This window comes from Arachis stenosperma, chromosome 2, assembly GCF_014773155.1.
Source record: "Arachis stenosperma cultivar V10309 chromosome 2, arast.V10309.gnm1.PFL2, whole genome shotgun sequence".
NCBI classification, from domain to species: domain Eukaryota; kingdom Viridiplantae; phylum Streptophyta; class Magnoliopsida; order Fabales; family Fabaceae; genus Arachis; species Arachis stenosperma.
This window is the reverse complement of record NC_080378.1, coordinates 71,405,511-71,419,900: the sequence shown is the minus strand read 5'-3', so window position 1 is coordinate 71,419,900 and position 14,390 is coordinate 71,405,511. Positions and strand designations below refer to the sequence as shown.

The 14,390-nt window shown below is 45.8% G+C and overlaps 3 protein-coding genes across 3 annotated transcripts; all 3 read right to left on the bottom strand.

Moving 5' to 3' along the window:
• Positions 1-1,972: 1,972 nt before the first annotated feature.
• LOC130963000 (uncharacterized) lies at positions 1,973-4,573 on the bottom strand. The gene has a single exon (XM_057889150.1). It carries the CDS (start codon positions 4,571-4,573, stop codon positions 1,973-1,975), a length of 2,601 nt encoding a protein of 866 aa, XP_057745133.1.
• Positions 4,574-9,063: 4,490 nt separating this feature from the next.
• On the bottom strand, positions 9,064-9,830 carry LOC130962999 (putative pentatricopeptide repeat-containing protein At1g69350, mitochondrial). The gene is made up of 2 exons (XM_057889149.1): positions 9,629-9,830; positions 9,064-9,533 (listed from the first exon to the last, which is right to left on the bottom strand). The coding sequence occupies exons 1-2, from the start codon at positions 9,828-9,830 to the stop codon at positions 9,064-9,066; spliced, it is 672 nt and encodes a 223-aa protein (XP_057745132.1).
• Positions 9,831-9,896: 66 nt separating this feature from the next.
• LOC130962998 (putative pentatricopeptide repeat-containing protein At1g69350, mitochondrial) lies at positions 9,897-11,030 on the bottom strand. The gene has a single exon (XM_057889148.1). The coding sequence runs from the start codon at positions 11,028-11,030 to the stop codon at positions 9,897-9,899; it is 1,134 nt and encodes a 377-aa protein (XP_057745131.1).
• Positions 11,031-14,390: the final 3,360 nt, after the last annotated feature.

The window sequence follows — 14,390 nt, the reverse complement described above, 5'->3', positions numbered from 1 at the left end:
TTTTCCCCCTTCCAGATGGGCCTCCTAAATCGGATATCCGTGGCACCATCTCAATTGCATCCGAACAGCTGGGCGTCCATTCGCTGCTTCGAGATGGTGTGCGAATATCTAGAGCTACCGACCTCTGTAGACGTCTTCCTTTTTTTCTTTACTTTAACTAATCCTTCCAAGGAGGGGAAACACAAGAAGGGGTTCATGTCCTTCCGGTCTGCCCAGGGTCGGAGGATCTTTGGCTTGTTCGAGGACTCCTATCATGGGTTCAAGGACAAGTACTTCAAGGTCCGTCCGGCTAAGGGTCGCCACCCTTTTTGGTTATCCTTGGAAAAGGAGCGCCTCATCCCGACGTATTGGAGTTTCGGGGCGGGGTCTAATCCTTTTATCAAGGTTACTTATAAAGGGATGTCGGCCGTGGATCGGCGGATAGCCGACATCTTGTTGGCAGTTCTTGGGAGGAATAACGTGAATCCCCATCTCCTCATGGAAAATCGTGAGGTTGCCAGAGATTATGTCTGTGAGTTCCTCTTGCCGTGTGGTTATTTGTTTGAATTTTCCTATTGCTTCTTTTGTTTGACTTGTTTAACTTGTTCGTTTTTCAAATTGTTTTGTAGTGGGACTTTCTGCCGAGGTGACCGGCATGGACAACTTGTTTCATACTTTTCTTCAAGATGACGAGGGTGAGGAGACCGTAGGACAACAGGCAACGGTTCCTCCGGAAGTGCCTGCTGCCGACGTCGATGCCTCCGCAAAAGCCGCCACCCCGACCTCCGCTGCCACCCCGACTTCCGCGACTCCAATTCCTCCAGAGATTGCTATTCCTGGGCATTCATCTTCCTCTCGCCGGGAGGAGGAGGAAGAATTGTCCGTCATCCCTACTCCCAAGAGACAGAGATCCCAGTTTAGTCCTGAGGGTGTTTTGACCGTTATGGAAAGGAACTTTGGTGCCGGGACGTTCATAGACGCTCAACTGCTTCCGGGCACAGAGGACCATTTCCACGGTACCGACCTCTCGGGGCAGGCTCGGTGGATGTACCGCACTCTTCTTCGCGGCGCGGCCATAGCCAGGAAAGCGGAGTTCGAACTTTCTGGTATGGCCTCGCTTCGTCGGAAGCTCGAGTCCTCTGTTAATGCCAATAATAAGTACAAAACTGAAGTTAAGACACTTCAGGATCAGCTGGTCGAAGCGGGAAACAAGGTTGATGCTGCTGAGAAAAAGGCTGCTTTGGCAGAGGAGAAACTGAAGACTGCCGATGCTTCTGTATCCCGTCTTACGGAGCAGGAGACAACCTTGAAGAGCCAATTGAGTGCCGCGCAGAGTCGGTTGTCCGCTCTGGAGAAAGAGCGGAACGAAGCGGTGGCGGCTGCCAAGGTTGCTCGGGAGGAAGCCGATTTGTTCAAGCAAAAGCATAAGGAAGTCAAGGAGCAGGGCAAGAATGCAATTTTCATGACTGAAGAGGCCCTCAAAGCTCAGGTGAAGGTCGTCTCCCCGGATTTTGACGTGTCGGCTATCGGGGTCTTCAAGACCATTAAGGACGGCAAAATTATTGATATGCCGAAAAAGTGATGTTTGTATTGTTTGTACTTTTTGTTGACTGTTATTGTGACTTTGCTGCCCGTTAGTGGGTTTGTGGGCTTGTTTGCCCGTAAAATTAACTTTTCTTGTTTTATTCGCCCTCGGTTTACTTCGTGTTTCCGTTTACTCGCGTTGGCCGTTTATGGCATGCGTTCCTGTTGTGGTCGTTCTTCGTATTTTTTTACCTGAGGGGTTCCCGGGGTGATCAGTCCCGGGGCCTCGCATCATCGTTCTTATAATGGTTTGCTTAGAGAGTTAGCATTTGGAGAACAGCATAGGCAAGTATAGAATGTAAAAAGTTAAGAGTTTAGAAAATATCATAGGCAAATGTAGCATGTAAGAAGTTAGGAGGGTTTAGTCATTATATCAAAGAAACTGAAGTGCTATTATGAAATAGATTACTTATGAATAAAACCTCCTTAAGTTATCGGCATTCCATGTTCTTGGGACCTCCTTGCCGTTGAGTCTTTCTAGCTTGTATGCTCCTCTACCGATTACCTCCTTGATTCGGTATGGCCCTTCCCAGTTCGCCGCTAGTTTGCCTTCTCCCAGAGTGGACGGGCCGATGTCGTTACGCCTCAGGACGAGGCCGTTTTCTTCGAACTTCCTTTTGAGCGCCTTGGCGTTGTAGCATAGAGCTATCCTTTGTTTTAGCGCTGCTTCTGCCAAATGGGCCATTTCCCTGGTTTCTTCTATCAGGTCTTTCTCGACGGCTTCGTCTACTCCCTTCAAGAGTAGCTGTGGACTCGGCTCTCCGATCTCTACGGGTATCACTGCATCTGACCCGTAGGTTAGCCGGAAGGGTGTCTCTTTGGTGGAGGATTGTTCGGTTGTTCGGTAGGACCATAGGACCGAGGCCAGCTCGTCGGCCCACGCACCTTTCTTGCTATCTAACCTCTTCTTGAGCCCTTGCAGGATGACCTTATTTGCGGACTCGACCTGCCCGTTTGTCTGCGGATGTTCTACCGAGGAGAATCTCTGCTTTATGCCCAGGCCGGTGAGGAATTCTGTGAACTTCTTGTCGGTGAATTGTGTTCCGTTGTCCGAGATGACGACCTCCGGGATACCAAACCGTGTTATGACTTGTCTCCACATGAATTTCCTACAATTAGCTGAGGATATGCTGGCCAGCGGTTCAGCCTCTATCCATTTTGTGTAATAGTCAATGGCGACTATGAGGTACCTGACTTGTCCCGGGCCGACGGGAAAAGGTCCTAAGAGATCAACTCCCCATTGCGAGAATGGTCGAGAGGCCGTTAGCAAGCTGAGCTCAGAGGCGGGTGCGCGATGGAAGTTGGCGTTTTCTTGGCATTTGACACACCTCTTGACGAATTCCCTAGAGTCAGCCATCATTGACGGCCAGTAATATCCTGCTCGGACTAACTTCCTCGCTAGGGCTTTGCCACCTATATGGTGACCACAGCACCCCGCATGGACTTCCCTGAGGACGTAGTCCGTCTGGTCGGGATGTAAACACTTCAGCAAGGGATGATTGAATCCTTTCCTGAAAAGCTGGCTCTGGATGATGGCGTATCTGGCGGCTTCCCTTCTTAGCTTTTTGGCATCTTTTTCATCGTCGGGGATCTTGCCGCTTTCTAGGAAGTCGATAATGGGATCCAACCAGGAGGGGCTTAGCTTCGAGAGGTGTAATGTGACTGCTGGCTCTTTTAATTTTCCTTGGATTAGAGACCGGTTACCCTCTCCCGGTTTGGTGCTAGCCAACTTTGACAAGAGGTCTGCTCGTGTGTTCTTTTCTCTCGGGACGTGCTGGATCGTAACTTCTTCAAACTTTCGGCTCAAGTCCTTAACTTTTTCCAAGTATTTCTGTAGCAGCGAGTCCCTAGCTTGATAGCTCCCGTTTACTTGGGAGGTGACGATTTGCGAATCGCTGCATATCTCCAACCTTGTTGCCCCGACCTCCGATGCTAAGGTTAGGCCTCCTATGAGGGCTTCGTACTCTGCTTGGTTGTTTGAAATGGGAAAATCGAACTTAATCGATTGCTCGTATACGACTCCGGCCGGGCTTTCCAGGATAACCCCGGCCCCCCCGAACGTCTGGTTGGAGGCTCCGTCTACATGGAGTTTCCACCGTGTGTTCGTGTCTTCGGTTGGGTCCCCTGCTACTTCCACTAGAAAATCCACCATTGCCTGCGCTTTGATGGCCTGCCGGGGTTCATATTGTATGTCGTATTGAGAGAGCTCAATCGACCAGGTCATCATTCTCCCTGCCAAGTCGGGTTTTTGAAGTACTTGTCGGATCCCCTTATCCGTTCTCATGACGATCCGGTGGCTTTGGAAGTACTGCTTTAATCTTCTCGAAGAGGTCAGCAGCGCCAGAGCTAACTTCTCCAATTTGTTATATCTCAACTCTGCCCCTTGTAAGGCCCTGCTGACAAAATAGATTGGTTGTTGCGTCCTTCCTTCTTCTCGAACTAAAACTGAGGCCAAGGCTTCTCCTGTTATGGCGAGGTAAAGGTACAATGGCTCCCCTTCTTTTGGCTTCCCGAGGACGGGTGGTGTCGCCAGGATTTCTTTAAAGTGTTGAAAGGCTTCCTCGCATGCGGGTGTCCATTCGAACGCTATTCCTTTCTTCATGAGATTGAAGAATGGTAGGGCCTTCGTTGCCGACGCTCCAAGAAACCGTGACAACGAAGTCAGCCGACCTGCCAACCTTTGGACCTCCTTGATACTGCCTGGGCTCTTCATTTGGAGTATCGCCTGGCATTTCTCCAGGTTGGCTTCTACCCCTCTTTGGGTTATCATGAACCCGAGGAACTTTCCAGCTTCCATGGCGAAAGCACACTTGAGGGGATTTAGCCTCATACCGTGTCGTCGGAGGGACGCGAACACACTTGCCAAGTCACTCAAAAGGTCGTCAGGTCGTGTTGTTTTTGCGAGGATGTCATCCACGTAGACTTCAACTGTCTTTCCTATGAGGTCGTGGAATATCCTGTTCATCAGCCTCTGATACGTTGCCCCCGTATTTTTTAGGCCGAATGGCATTACCTTATAGCAGAAAGTTCCTCATGGCGTTATGAACGCCGCCTTGTCTTCGTCTGGGCGGTGCATCGGTATCTGGTTGTAACCGGAATAGGCATCCATGAAACTTAGATACCGGTATCCTGCCGCAGCGTCGACGAGTGCATCTATGTTAGGGAGGGGGAAGCAATCCTTAGGACATGCTTTGTTGAGGTCGGAATAGTCCACGCACATTCTCCACTTGCCGTTGTGCTTTTTTACCAATACCACATTTGAGAGCCATGTCGAGTAATCCACTTCCCGTATGAAGCCTGCTTCTAGGAGGCTGGCCGTCTGTCTGGCCACCTCCCCTGCTCTTTCTGCCGACATCTTTCTCCTCCGTTGGGCCACTGGGCGTGCTTCCGCCTTGACGGCTAGATGGTGCGAGATGATTTTTGGGTCTATGCCCGGCATGTCGGCTGGAGTCCAAGCGAATAAGTCACTGTTGGCTCTTATCATTTCGACCAAAGGTTCCTTCAATTCGCGTGGGAGGTTTTTGTTAACGAATGTGAACCTTCCCTCTTCGTCACCGAGTCTGAACTTCTCCAGATCCCCCTTCCGGCTCCGGTCTAGGCTTGTCGTCTACTCTGGCGTCCAGGTCGGCTAGGAACACACCGGATGCCTCCTTAGACTTCTTTCTGAGGGAAAGACTGGCATTGTCGCAAGCGACTGCCGTCTCAAGGTCTCCCTTTATGGATCCTATGGATCCATCATCGGTAACGAATTTCATGATTAGCAGCTTTGTGTTGATTATGGCTTCGAAATCATTGATCGTTTTTCTTCCCAGAATGATATTATAGGCGGTGGAGTCTCGGAGGATCACGAACTCGGCCATCGCCGATCTCCTGCCCTGGGGTTGCCCTATTGAGATTGGCAAGGATATTATTCCATCTGGTTTGATGAAGTGGTCGCCCAATCCTATCACCCCGTGTTGGTGAGTCGTCAGATCGGCATCTTTTAATCCCAGCGCATCGAACACGTTGCGGAACATGATGTTTGAATCTGCTCCTGTGTCGACAAGGATGCGCTTGACGAGGCCGGTCCCTACTCTGGCCGTTATGACCATGGGTGGGTTTTCCGGGACGTCGTCGAACCATTGGTCTTCTGGGCCGAAAGAAATGAATGGAGGCTTCTTGGAGCTTCGCGTTGACGAGGAGGAGATTGACAATATCTTGGCGTCCTTCTTATGTGCGGATTTGGATCTTGGTGCGGCGTTTTTGGCCGTCACTACGTTTATCACCGTGAGGCCGTGTTCTCCGCTTTCTGGCTCTTGTCGCCTTTTTGCCGAACGGGTTTTGCCTTCCTCGTCTTGGTCACGGTAGCGCCTCCTTGGCTCCCTGATCAGGTGGGAGAAGGCCGCCAGTTTACCTTCCCTTATCGCTTGTTCCAATGCATCCTTCAAGTCGAAACAATCCTGCGTTAGGTGACCGTAACCCTTGTGGTAATCACAATAAAGGTTCTTGTTCCCTCCGGTGCGGTCTTTGAGTGGTCGGGGCTTCGGCAGGATTCCTTTCTCGGCTATTTGTTGGTAGACTTCCACGATGGGGAGATTAAGCGGAGTGTAGTTGGTGAACTTCCCGACTCGGGGGAATGTCCTTGGTGCCTTACTCAGCGCCTCTTCTCTAGTTTGTCCCTTTGGTCTTTCCCCATTGCCCTGTTGCCGGGCTTGATTGTAGCTGGGCTGCCGTTTGTTGGCGGCCACAACTCGACTGACTTTCTCGTCGTTTATGTACTCCTTGGCCACCGTCTGGATTTCATGCATTGTCCAAACCGGTTTCGTGGTAAGGTGTTTTCGGAAGTTCTCGTTGAGGAGGCCGTTTGTCAGGCAAAGACTGGCCACCGAGTCGGTTAAGCCGTCGATTTCCAAGCATTCGTCGTTGAACCGATCTAAGTACCTCCTGGTCGGCTCTCCTTGTCTCTGGGTTACCCCTAGAAGGTTGATAGGGTGCTTGGCCTTTGCTATCCGCGTTGTAAATTGGGCCAGGAATTCACGGCTGATGTCCGAGAAACTGTAGATGGAACCTTGTGGGAGGCCGTTAAACCATCTGATCGCTGGCCCTGCTAAGGTTACCGGGAAGGCGCAGCATCTTACTTCGTCCCCCACTCTCTCCAGGTTCATCCTGGCCTCAAAGGCCGTGAGGTGTTCTAGAGGGTCTTGAGTTCCGTCGTACCTCATGTCCGTTAGTTTGTCGAAGTGTTTCGGCAACCGGACCTCGAGGATAGATTGGTGGAACGGGGTGACGCCCATTATCACAGGTTGTCGTATTCTCTCGGATCTCCCTTCCCCGTCTTCGCGACCTCTTGCCGCTCGGCGGGTTGGTCTGCCGCGGGAGTAGATGATCGTGTCATTTCGTCTTCTCAGAATGGGTGACTCCTCCCGCGTGCTCTCCGCTTCCGTCCGGGATGCGGATGTACGCCGCGGGCGGCTTCGGTGAGAGTCTTCCTCCTCGCTCCCAGGAGACGGGGTATAGCTGGGATCGGTAGACCGTCCATCCCGCTCCCGGTCGGCCAGCTGTCGTTCTAGGTTCTGGACCCTGTGGCGTAGCTCCTGCATTATTATGGCGCTATCTCCGCCCGTTCCCCCGAATGGTCGTGTTCTCGTGTGTTGTTGGGGGGACCTCCGCCGCCCCCTTAGCGAGGCGACGGAGGCTGCCCCCTCCGCTCCGGCTGCTCGAGCTTGGTCACCGGGACCCAGCACGACTTCCATTTAGGCAGGAGTCCCCACAGACGGCGTCAATGTTCGGTTGTCGGGTTCCGGACAGATCGGGTAAGCAGGTGAGGGAGTGAGGACGCCTTAGCTTTGGTTGCACTGGTCGCGGGTTTGCCGAGTAGCCGAGCACTTGTCTTGGAGAAAGGATGGGGGGTGCCACCTGCAAAGACACTCCGACGCTCAAGTCAGCGATGTGCAGGCGGGCAGAATAGTGAGGTGAAAGGATATGACGTACCTTGGGGAAGGACAGGTCCTTCCCTATTTATACTGTGTCAGAGGTGGGCCCTGAAGGGACGAGCCCACTTTCCGCGAAGGTTCCTCCCAGCTGTGTTAGGGGAATGATGAGGATGCGTGTCCAGATGCCGTGGCAGGCGCTAAGGGCTCGATCGCCCGGGTCGGGTTCCCAATGGGTCGGGTCGACCCGTGCGTGGTTTGGGCCAGACCGTAACAAGTCTAAAGTGGTAAGTTTGGTGTCTCTTTAAATTTAAGGATCAAAAGTTCAGCATCATGCGTTAAAATTTTGTGAAAATCCTGTTCTCAGTTTACACTTCCATTTCATGAGAAGGATGTAAATTTACTGTAATAAAGTAAGCGACGACCTTGAAGCAGTCTGTTAGGGACTTGGGTATTATGGGGTGCTCAAAGTCCCACATCGAGTAGTATGGGATGCTTGATGTTGTATATAAGGAGAGTGGTTCTTCCCCCTTAACAGCTAGCTTTTAAGGTGTGGTTCCCCACTTTCCTTAAATACTTAACAATGGTATCAGAGCATGGTTGTCGGCGCCATGGAAAGGGCTACCTATAGGCTGGATTAAGGTGAATACCGAATACTGATAGCCGGTAGCTACGTGGCTACCGTTGGGTCAGTGTCGATAGAGTGAAGCCGCCGTGGACGTCGGCTCTCCAGGGCCGGTGTATTGTAATAGAAGTACAAGAAGAATCAATTGCTTAGAAAGTCAACATATAAGCTAAAATTAAAATGATCCTCATGGAAAACAAGAAAAAATACAAATGAAAATTCCATGCTGAAGGTAGACAAACCTGATAAAATGGTTGAGTGGAACCACAAGATAACTTCTTAACCTGGGCGTTTTCCATCCATGAAGTTGATTCACAACATACTGGATCCATTCCAACTATCACAGCTCTATAGCCTGCATGGAGGTTGAGTAATCAAAATGTGTGGTGGGGTAAGGTCATAAGGAAATCAAATCTTCCACAGTTATGGGATATTTCACCCAATATGCATTGCATTCATATCAAAGACACCAAATTATAAGGTGATGCTAATCAATTGTTTTTGCATGAATAACACAAATTTGATATCCTCTAAGGCATTTGGGATTGAAAATTATAGTTTCATAATCGTAACTACGCTCATATCTTGAATAGTAAGATATATGATCACTATCTAATATAAACATGAAAATATATTACCTGTTAAATTAACAACAGAACACGACCTTAATTTGGCATTTTAAAGACAAATAGTGCAATATATAACCCTAAAACGCTAAACACTGAAAAAACTTAAGCACAAACACACTAAACACTAAAACGGTCATCATAAGTCATTAGTAACCTATGAAGTTTATTAAGGTGTGGATATATCAAATGAGTAATTGTGAAACCCATATTTCACAACAACCAAAATAGAACAATATAAAGTTGGCTCTTACTTCTTAAAGGTTTTGGAAAAGGTCCTTAAGTCTTTAAAGTATCCCATTATTTCTAAAGTGTGACCAATTTATTGCAAATATAACTACTAGCTTTCCTCCGCAAGCTCTTTAATATTAAAATGCTCAGAAAATATATTATTATAGCCTTCTACGTCACATAGTTGTCCCAAACTTCGTAAGTATTCTTCAAACATGTAAATTTCTTTAGATTCAGAAGCATTCCCAGCTCCAAATCTGTAGATTTTCCTATCAACTTCAATGGTGCTATAACCAGGAACCTTCTTTAGTCCCATCCCTTCCATCTTTGTTCTCACCGCTCTGGATTCATGGAGGTATCCTCCTTCGGCATATATATTAGATAACAACGTATAGTACCCTGTATCATCTGTACTTATTTCTTGAAGGTCATTGTTAATTTGTCGAATCAGGTCTTTCCTACCATGAATTCGGCATCCGTTAAGTATAGCTCCCCATATGCTAGAATCTACAGGGAAGAGCATTGATTTAATTATTCTGTGTGCTCCATCAAGATCACCAGCGCGGCTTAGGAGGTCGACTATAGAGGCAAAACGTTCATGTTAGGCTCTATGCCATAGTCCCTCATCGAGTTGAAATAGAATTTTCCGGCCTCCATTGATCCAGCATGCCTACATGCGGATAAGATATTCATGAAGGTTACTTCGTTTGGTCTGATGCCTGACTCTACCATTTTTGTGAAGAGTGAACCAGCCTCAATCATTTGACCATGTATACCATAAGCAGCGATCATGGCACTCCATGACACCACGCTTTTCTCTGGCATGATATCGAAAACTCGTTTGGCTGTTTGAAGGTCTCCAGATTTGGCATACATGTCAACCAAAGCTGTATTAATATAAAGGTCGCTCTGTACACCGGATACAATGATTTTATGATGAATCTATTTTCCCTCCTCAAGATAGCCCAAATTGGAACGAGCTTGAATTGCACATAAGGTTACTTCGTCAATCTTCAGACAATTGAAGTACATCTGATCAAATAATTTGAGTGCTGCTACTGAAAAGCCATTCTGAGAAAGCCCAGAAATCATGCAGTTCCATGTCACAATACTTTTTTCTGTAATCTTGTCAAAAACCAGGTATGCCAAGTCTGCAAAGCCGTATTTTAAATACATGTCTATCAAGGAGTTCTGAACAAATTCATCCATGAAACCTCTTTTCATGGCATGGCCGTGTATCTTCTGTCCGAATTCTATCGAACCAATGCCTGCACTTGCTGAAATAGAACTTGCTAGGCTATATGAGTCCGGGATTAACCCCTTACCCAACATATTAGCAAAGAGTACCATTGCATTGTCATGTAATCCCGCCCTAGCATAAAACGATATAAGTATGTTCCATGACACAATATTTTCGGTTATATAAAGAAGTTTATGACAACTGCTTGGTTCCCAACATGCAACATAAAACTCCACCAGCGCAGGACCGATATCAAGATCTCCTAAATCCATTGCTTTTCTTAAAATAAAGCAATGAACTGACTTCCCCTCTTTCAACCGCCCTAATCTAGCACATGAATACAGAGCATTAATCATTGTCACTGCATTTGGTTCCACTTGTGACTCCTGCATCTGGATAAAACTCGCAAGTGCTTCTCTAAAGCACTCATTTCGATTATAGGACGAAACCATAGAAGTCCAACAGGCAGTACTTCGATCAGTGAGGAATTTAAAGAGCCCTTCTGCTCTTCGCAAGTGACCGTATTGGCCATACATAATGATAAGTGCATTACTCAAACTACTATCACCAACCATTTCACTTCTGATTGCATACCCCTGGATTGAGTTCACCAGCCTCAGACAACCAATTCTAGCACAACCTTCGGCTACACTAAGCAAAGTGATCTTGTCAGGTCTAATTTGCTTTGAAAGCATCCGGCGAAACATTTCCAGCCCTTCACTGGGCCTTCCATTCTCAACATAACAACAGATAACAGAACTCCACGAAACCAAGTCCCCCTCAGGCATTTCATCGAACACCTTCTGGGCATCACCCAAACAGTACACACCATACATATACAACAATTAGGTTCCAATTACAGCATCTGATTCAAGGCTGGACTTAATCACCGTACCATGGACCTTTCTTCCGGTAACCAAGTCCCCAACACCAGAGACAACCCTCAGAACAGAAGGGTACACAAAAATGAAGTTACCCATGTGAATGTGACTATGGTAGAGTGAAACCACTTGGTGAAAAAGGTGGTTCCATAGATAACACTTGATGAGGACACCTAACATGAAGGAATCAGGAGATGGGTGTGTGTCAAAAACGAGCCTTGATGAAAGGAGGGAACCCATGTGAGAATATGACTCACTGAGCTTTGTGGAGGGAAGTAGGTCGTTGTGGAGTCCAGTTACGACAAGATGGGCATGAAGCTGGGTGAGTGATCTTAAGGTAGAACATGTCCTAAACAATGGCATGTACAGTGCCATCTTATATTTGTGTTATTTGGTTGCTAACATTAGAAGGTAAAGATAGAAAGAGAGACGAGAAAAGAAAGTGAAGAAGAAGAAGAACATCATAGAAGAGGAGGTGAAAGGGGCTACAGGCTAGTGAGGCTACTGAGTTGTGCGCGCGAACTAAAAAGCCTCCAATGGAAAGTGTGTTTGAAAAACCAAAATTGCTTCCATAATTACCTTTTGATGTATGCTAGCCTGTAGATAGAGGTATCAATCTGCTCGGGAAGTTACTTAATATCAACCTCATACCGAACTGAACCTGAAATAGAAAAGAAAGGAATTAGTAACCTGGACTGTGATTAGGATGGCGAATCACAGCTCAGGGTAAAAATCCAAACGTCCACTAAAGTTACTATTAACCATTCTAGTTGATAATTCTATTATTCAGCAGCTGCAATTTTTTTAACACAAACAATGCATTCAACTCTCGTGAAAAAGAAACTACATTTTAGAACTATGTAGTAGCAAGAATTAACCAACCAAATTACAACTCAATACTTCCCAAAAATGAAAAAGAAATACTTGATCAAGAAGAACATCCACATAGACAATGCAATGATTGAGATTGGCATAAATAACATGCTAAATCAGTATCCAATTCCATGCATTCTGGCATACCTTAAATAAAGATGATTACTAAGCTCTTTTGATCAGGTTTTCAAATTGATGGAATGGAACTGAACAGAAAAGGACATGGAAGCACATTTGGCAATTTCAACCATATAATCACAAATGTAGTAAATCCCTCTCTACCACTCAATTCCTTTTCTCAGATAATAGATTCACTCTGTCGTTCTTCTCTGTTGCTTCACAATATTTCAAACTACCAAATTAATTGCTTAATCATAAAACTATCTAACCTTGAGGGTACTTAGAGAACGGAGAAGAACAAAGATGGGTCGCGGCGTGGAAAGGAGAACAGCGGTACAGCAGATGGCGGAACAAAGCGGCGGCGCGACCACGATCCAAAGAGGCGCACCGGCGGCAGCAAGAGCAGAAGCAGCGGAGGAATAACCAGAGACGCAACGCGCTTGTGGTGGTGGTGGCAGCTACGAAACTGCGGTGCCAGCTGCCTGCTCCGGTGCCGGCTGCAGTGGAGAGAATAAGGCCGGTGGAAGGTAACGATCCTGGTTTCAATGGTAGAAGAAACTAGAAAGAGAAAGGAGAAGACCAAGAGGTTGTGTGTGTGTGAAGTGGACTCCGCTTAAGGAAATGTCCTCAAATTATTTAAATATTGACAAAAATATGGGGATGCTACATATCCATATAACCATCTAATTAAGTTGGTTCAACACAAAAAAAATTCAATATCATTAAATGAAATGTGAAATACACACGTCTAATATATACGAAATCGCTCAAGCTTCTTCTCTCCCATGCTTCTTCTTCTTCTCTTGCACTTCTTCTTCTTCTCCTTCTTTTCATGCTCGTTATGCACGGAGCGTCGTCTTCTTCTTCGCGCTCCTCCTTCTCCTCCTTTTTCGTGTTCCTTCTTTTTCATATATTTTCTCCTTATCGTCGTTCTTTTGTTGTTGTTGTTGCTGTATTTTTTTTGTCTTTTTCTCCTTCTCTCCGGTGAAGAAGTAGTAGAAAGTGAGGAAAAAGAGTTTTGAATAGTGCAGAATGAACCGACCACAGTACTCATGGTGAGCCAAACATATTACTCATGGTGAACCGAAAACAAAACAATTGTATAGTACGAACGAAACATAATCCATTATAAAAAATCAAATTCAAATAGCTTTCTGCAGAATGAACCGAACACAGTATTCATGGTGAATCGAACACAATAAAATTGTATAGTATTCAATGAACAAAACATAATTCATTATATAAAATCAAATTCAAATAACTCTGCCTACAATTTACATATTATCAATTCAATTCAATTCAATTCAGTATACCTCCGTCCATTTAATTCAATTCAAATTAGCAATTGCATTCTATTCAATTCGATTCAAAATTGAATAATCTAAATTTTGTCAGTTTGATTCGTTTTAGAAGAGTAATCCAAATCGCTCTTCTGTTTACCAAAAAATTATGAATTCCTAAACACTGAACCCTAAACCCTAAACTCTAAACACTAAAACCAGAACCCTGAACACTGAACCCTAAACCCATAAACCCTAAACCCTAAACCCTAAACCCTGAATTCTGAACCCTAAACGCTAAACCCTAAACCTTAAACCCTGAACCCTACCGTAAACCCTAAACCCCTAAAACCCTGAACTCTGAACCCTAAACTCTAGACTCCTAAACCCTAAACCCTCAACCATGAACACGGTGAACTGAAATTAATACACGGAACGAACCAGAAATTTGAAACACACTGAACCCCTGTACACTAAACTCTGAACCCATAAACCCTAAACCTTAAAACCCTAAACCCTGAAACTCTATCGTCATTCTTTTATTGTTGTTGCTGTTGTATTTTTTTGTCTTTTCCTTCTTAGAAGAAGCAGTAGAAGGTGAAGAAGAAGAGTTTTGAATAGTGTAGAATGAACCGAACACAGTACTCATGGTGAACCAAAATCTTAGTTATAGTGAATCGAAATCATAATTACGGTGAAACAATTATATAGTGCTTAGGGAAGAAAATAGAACATACTGGTCTAATTTTTATTAGACTCCTTTCTGCGGATCGAACCGAAAACATGAAAGTGATGAACTACCTCTTTAGTACTTACCGAACCGAAAAGTTACTCACAATTACTCAGAGTTACTCACAATTACTAACACTCACAATTACTCATAGTTACATATTATCAATTCAATTGAATTCAATTCAAATGTAGATCACCTCCGTCTATTCAATTCACTTCAAATAAAATTAAAATTTTCATTTCATTAAATTCGATTCAGAATTCAATAATCCAAACCTCATCAAATTGATGTGTTTGAGAAGAATCATTA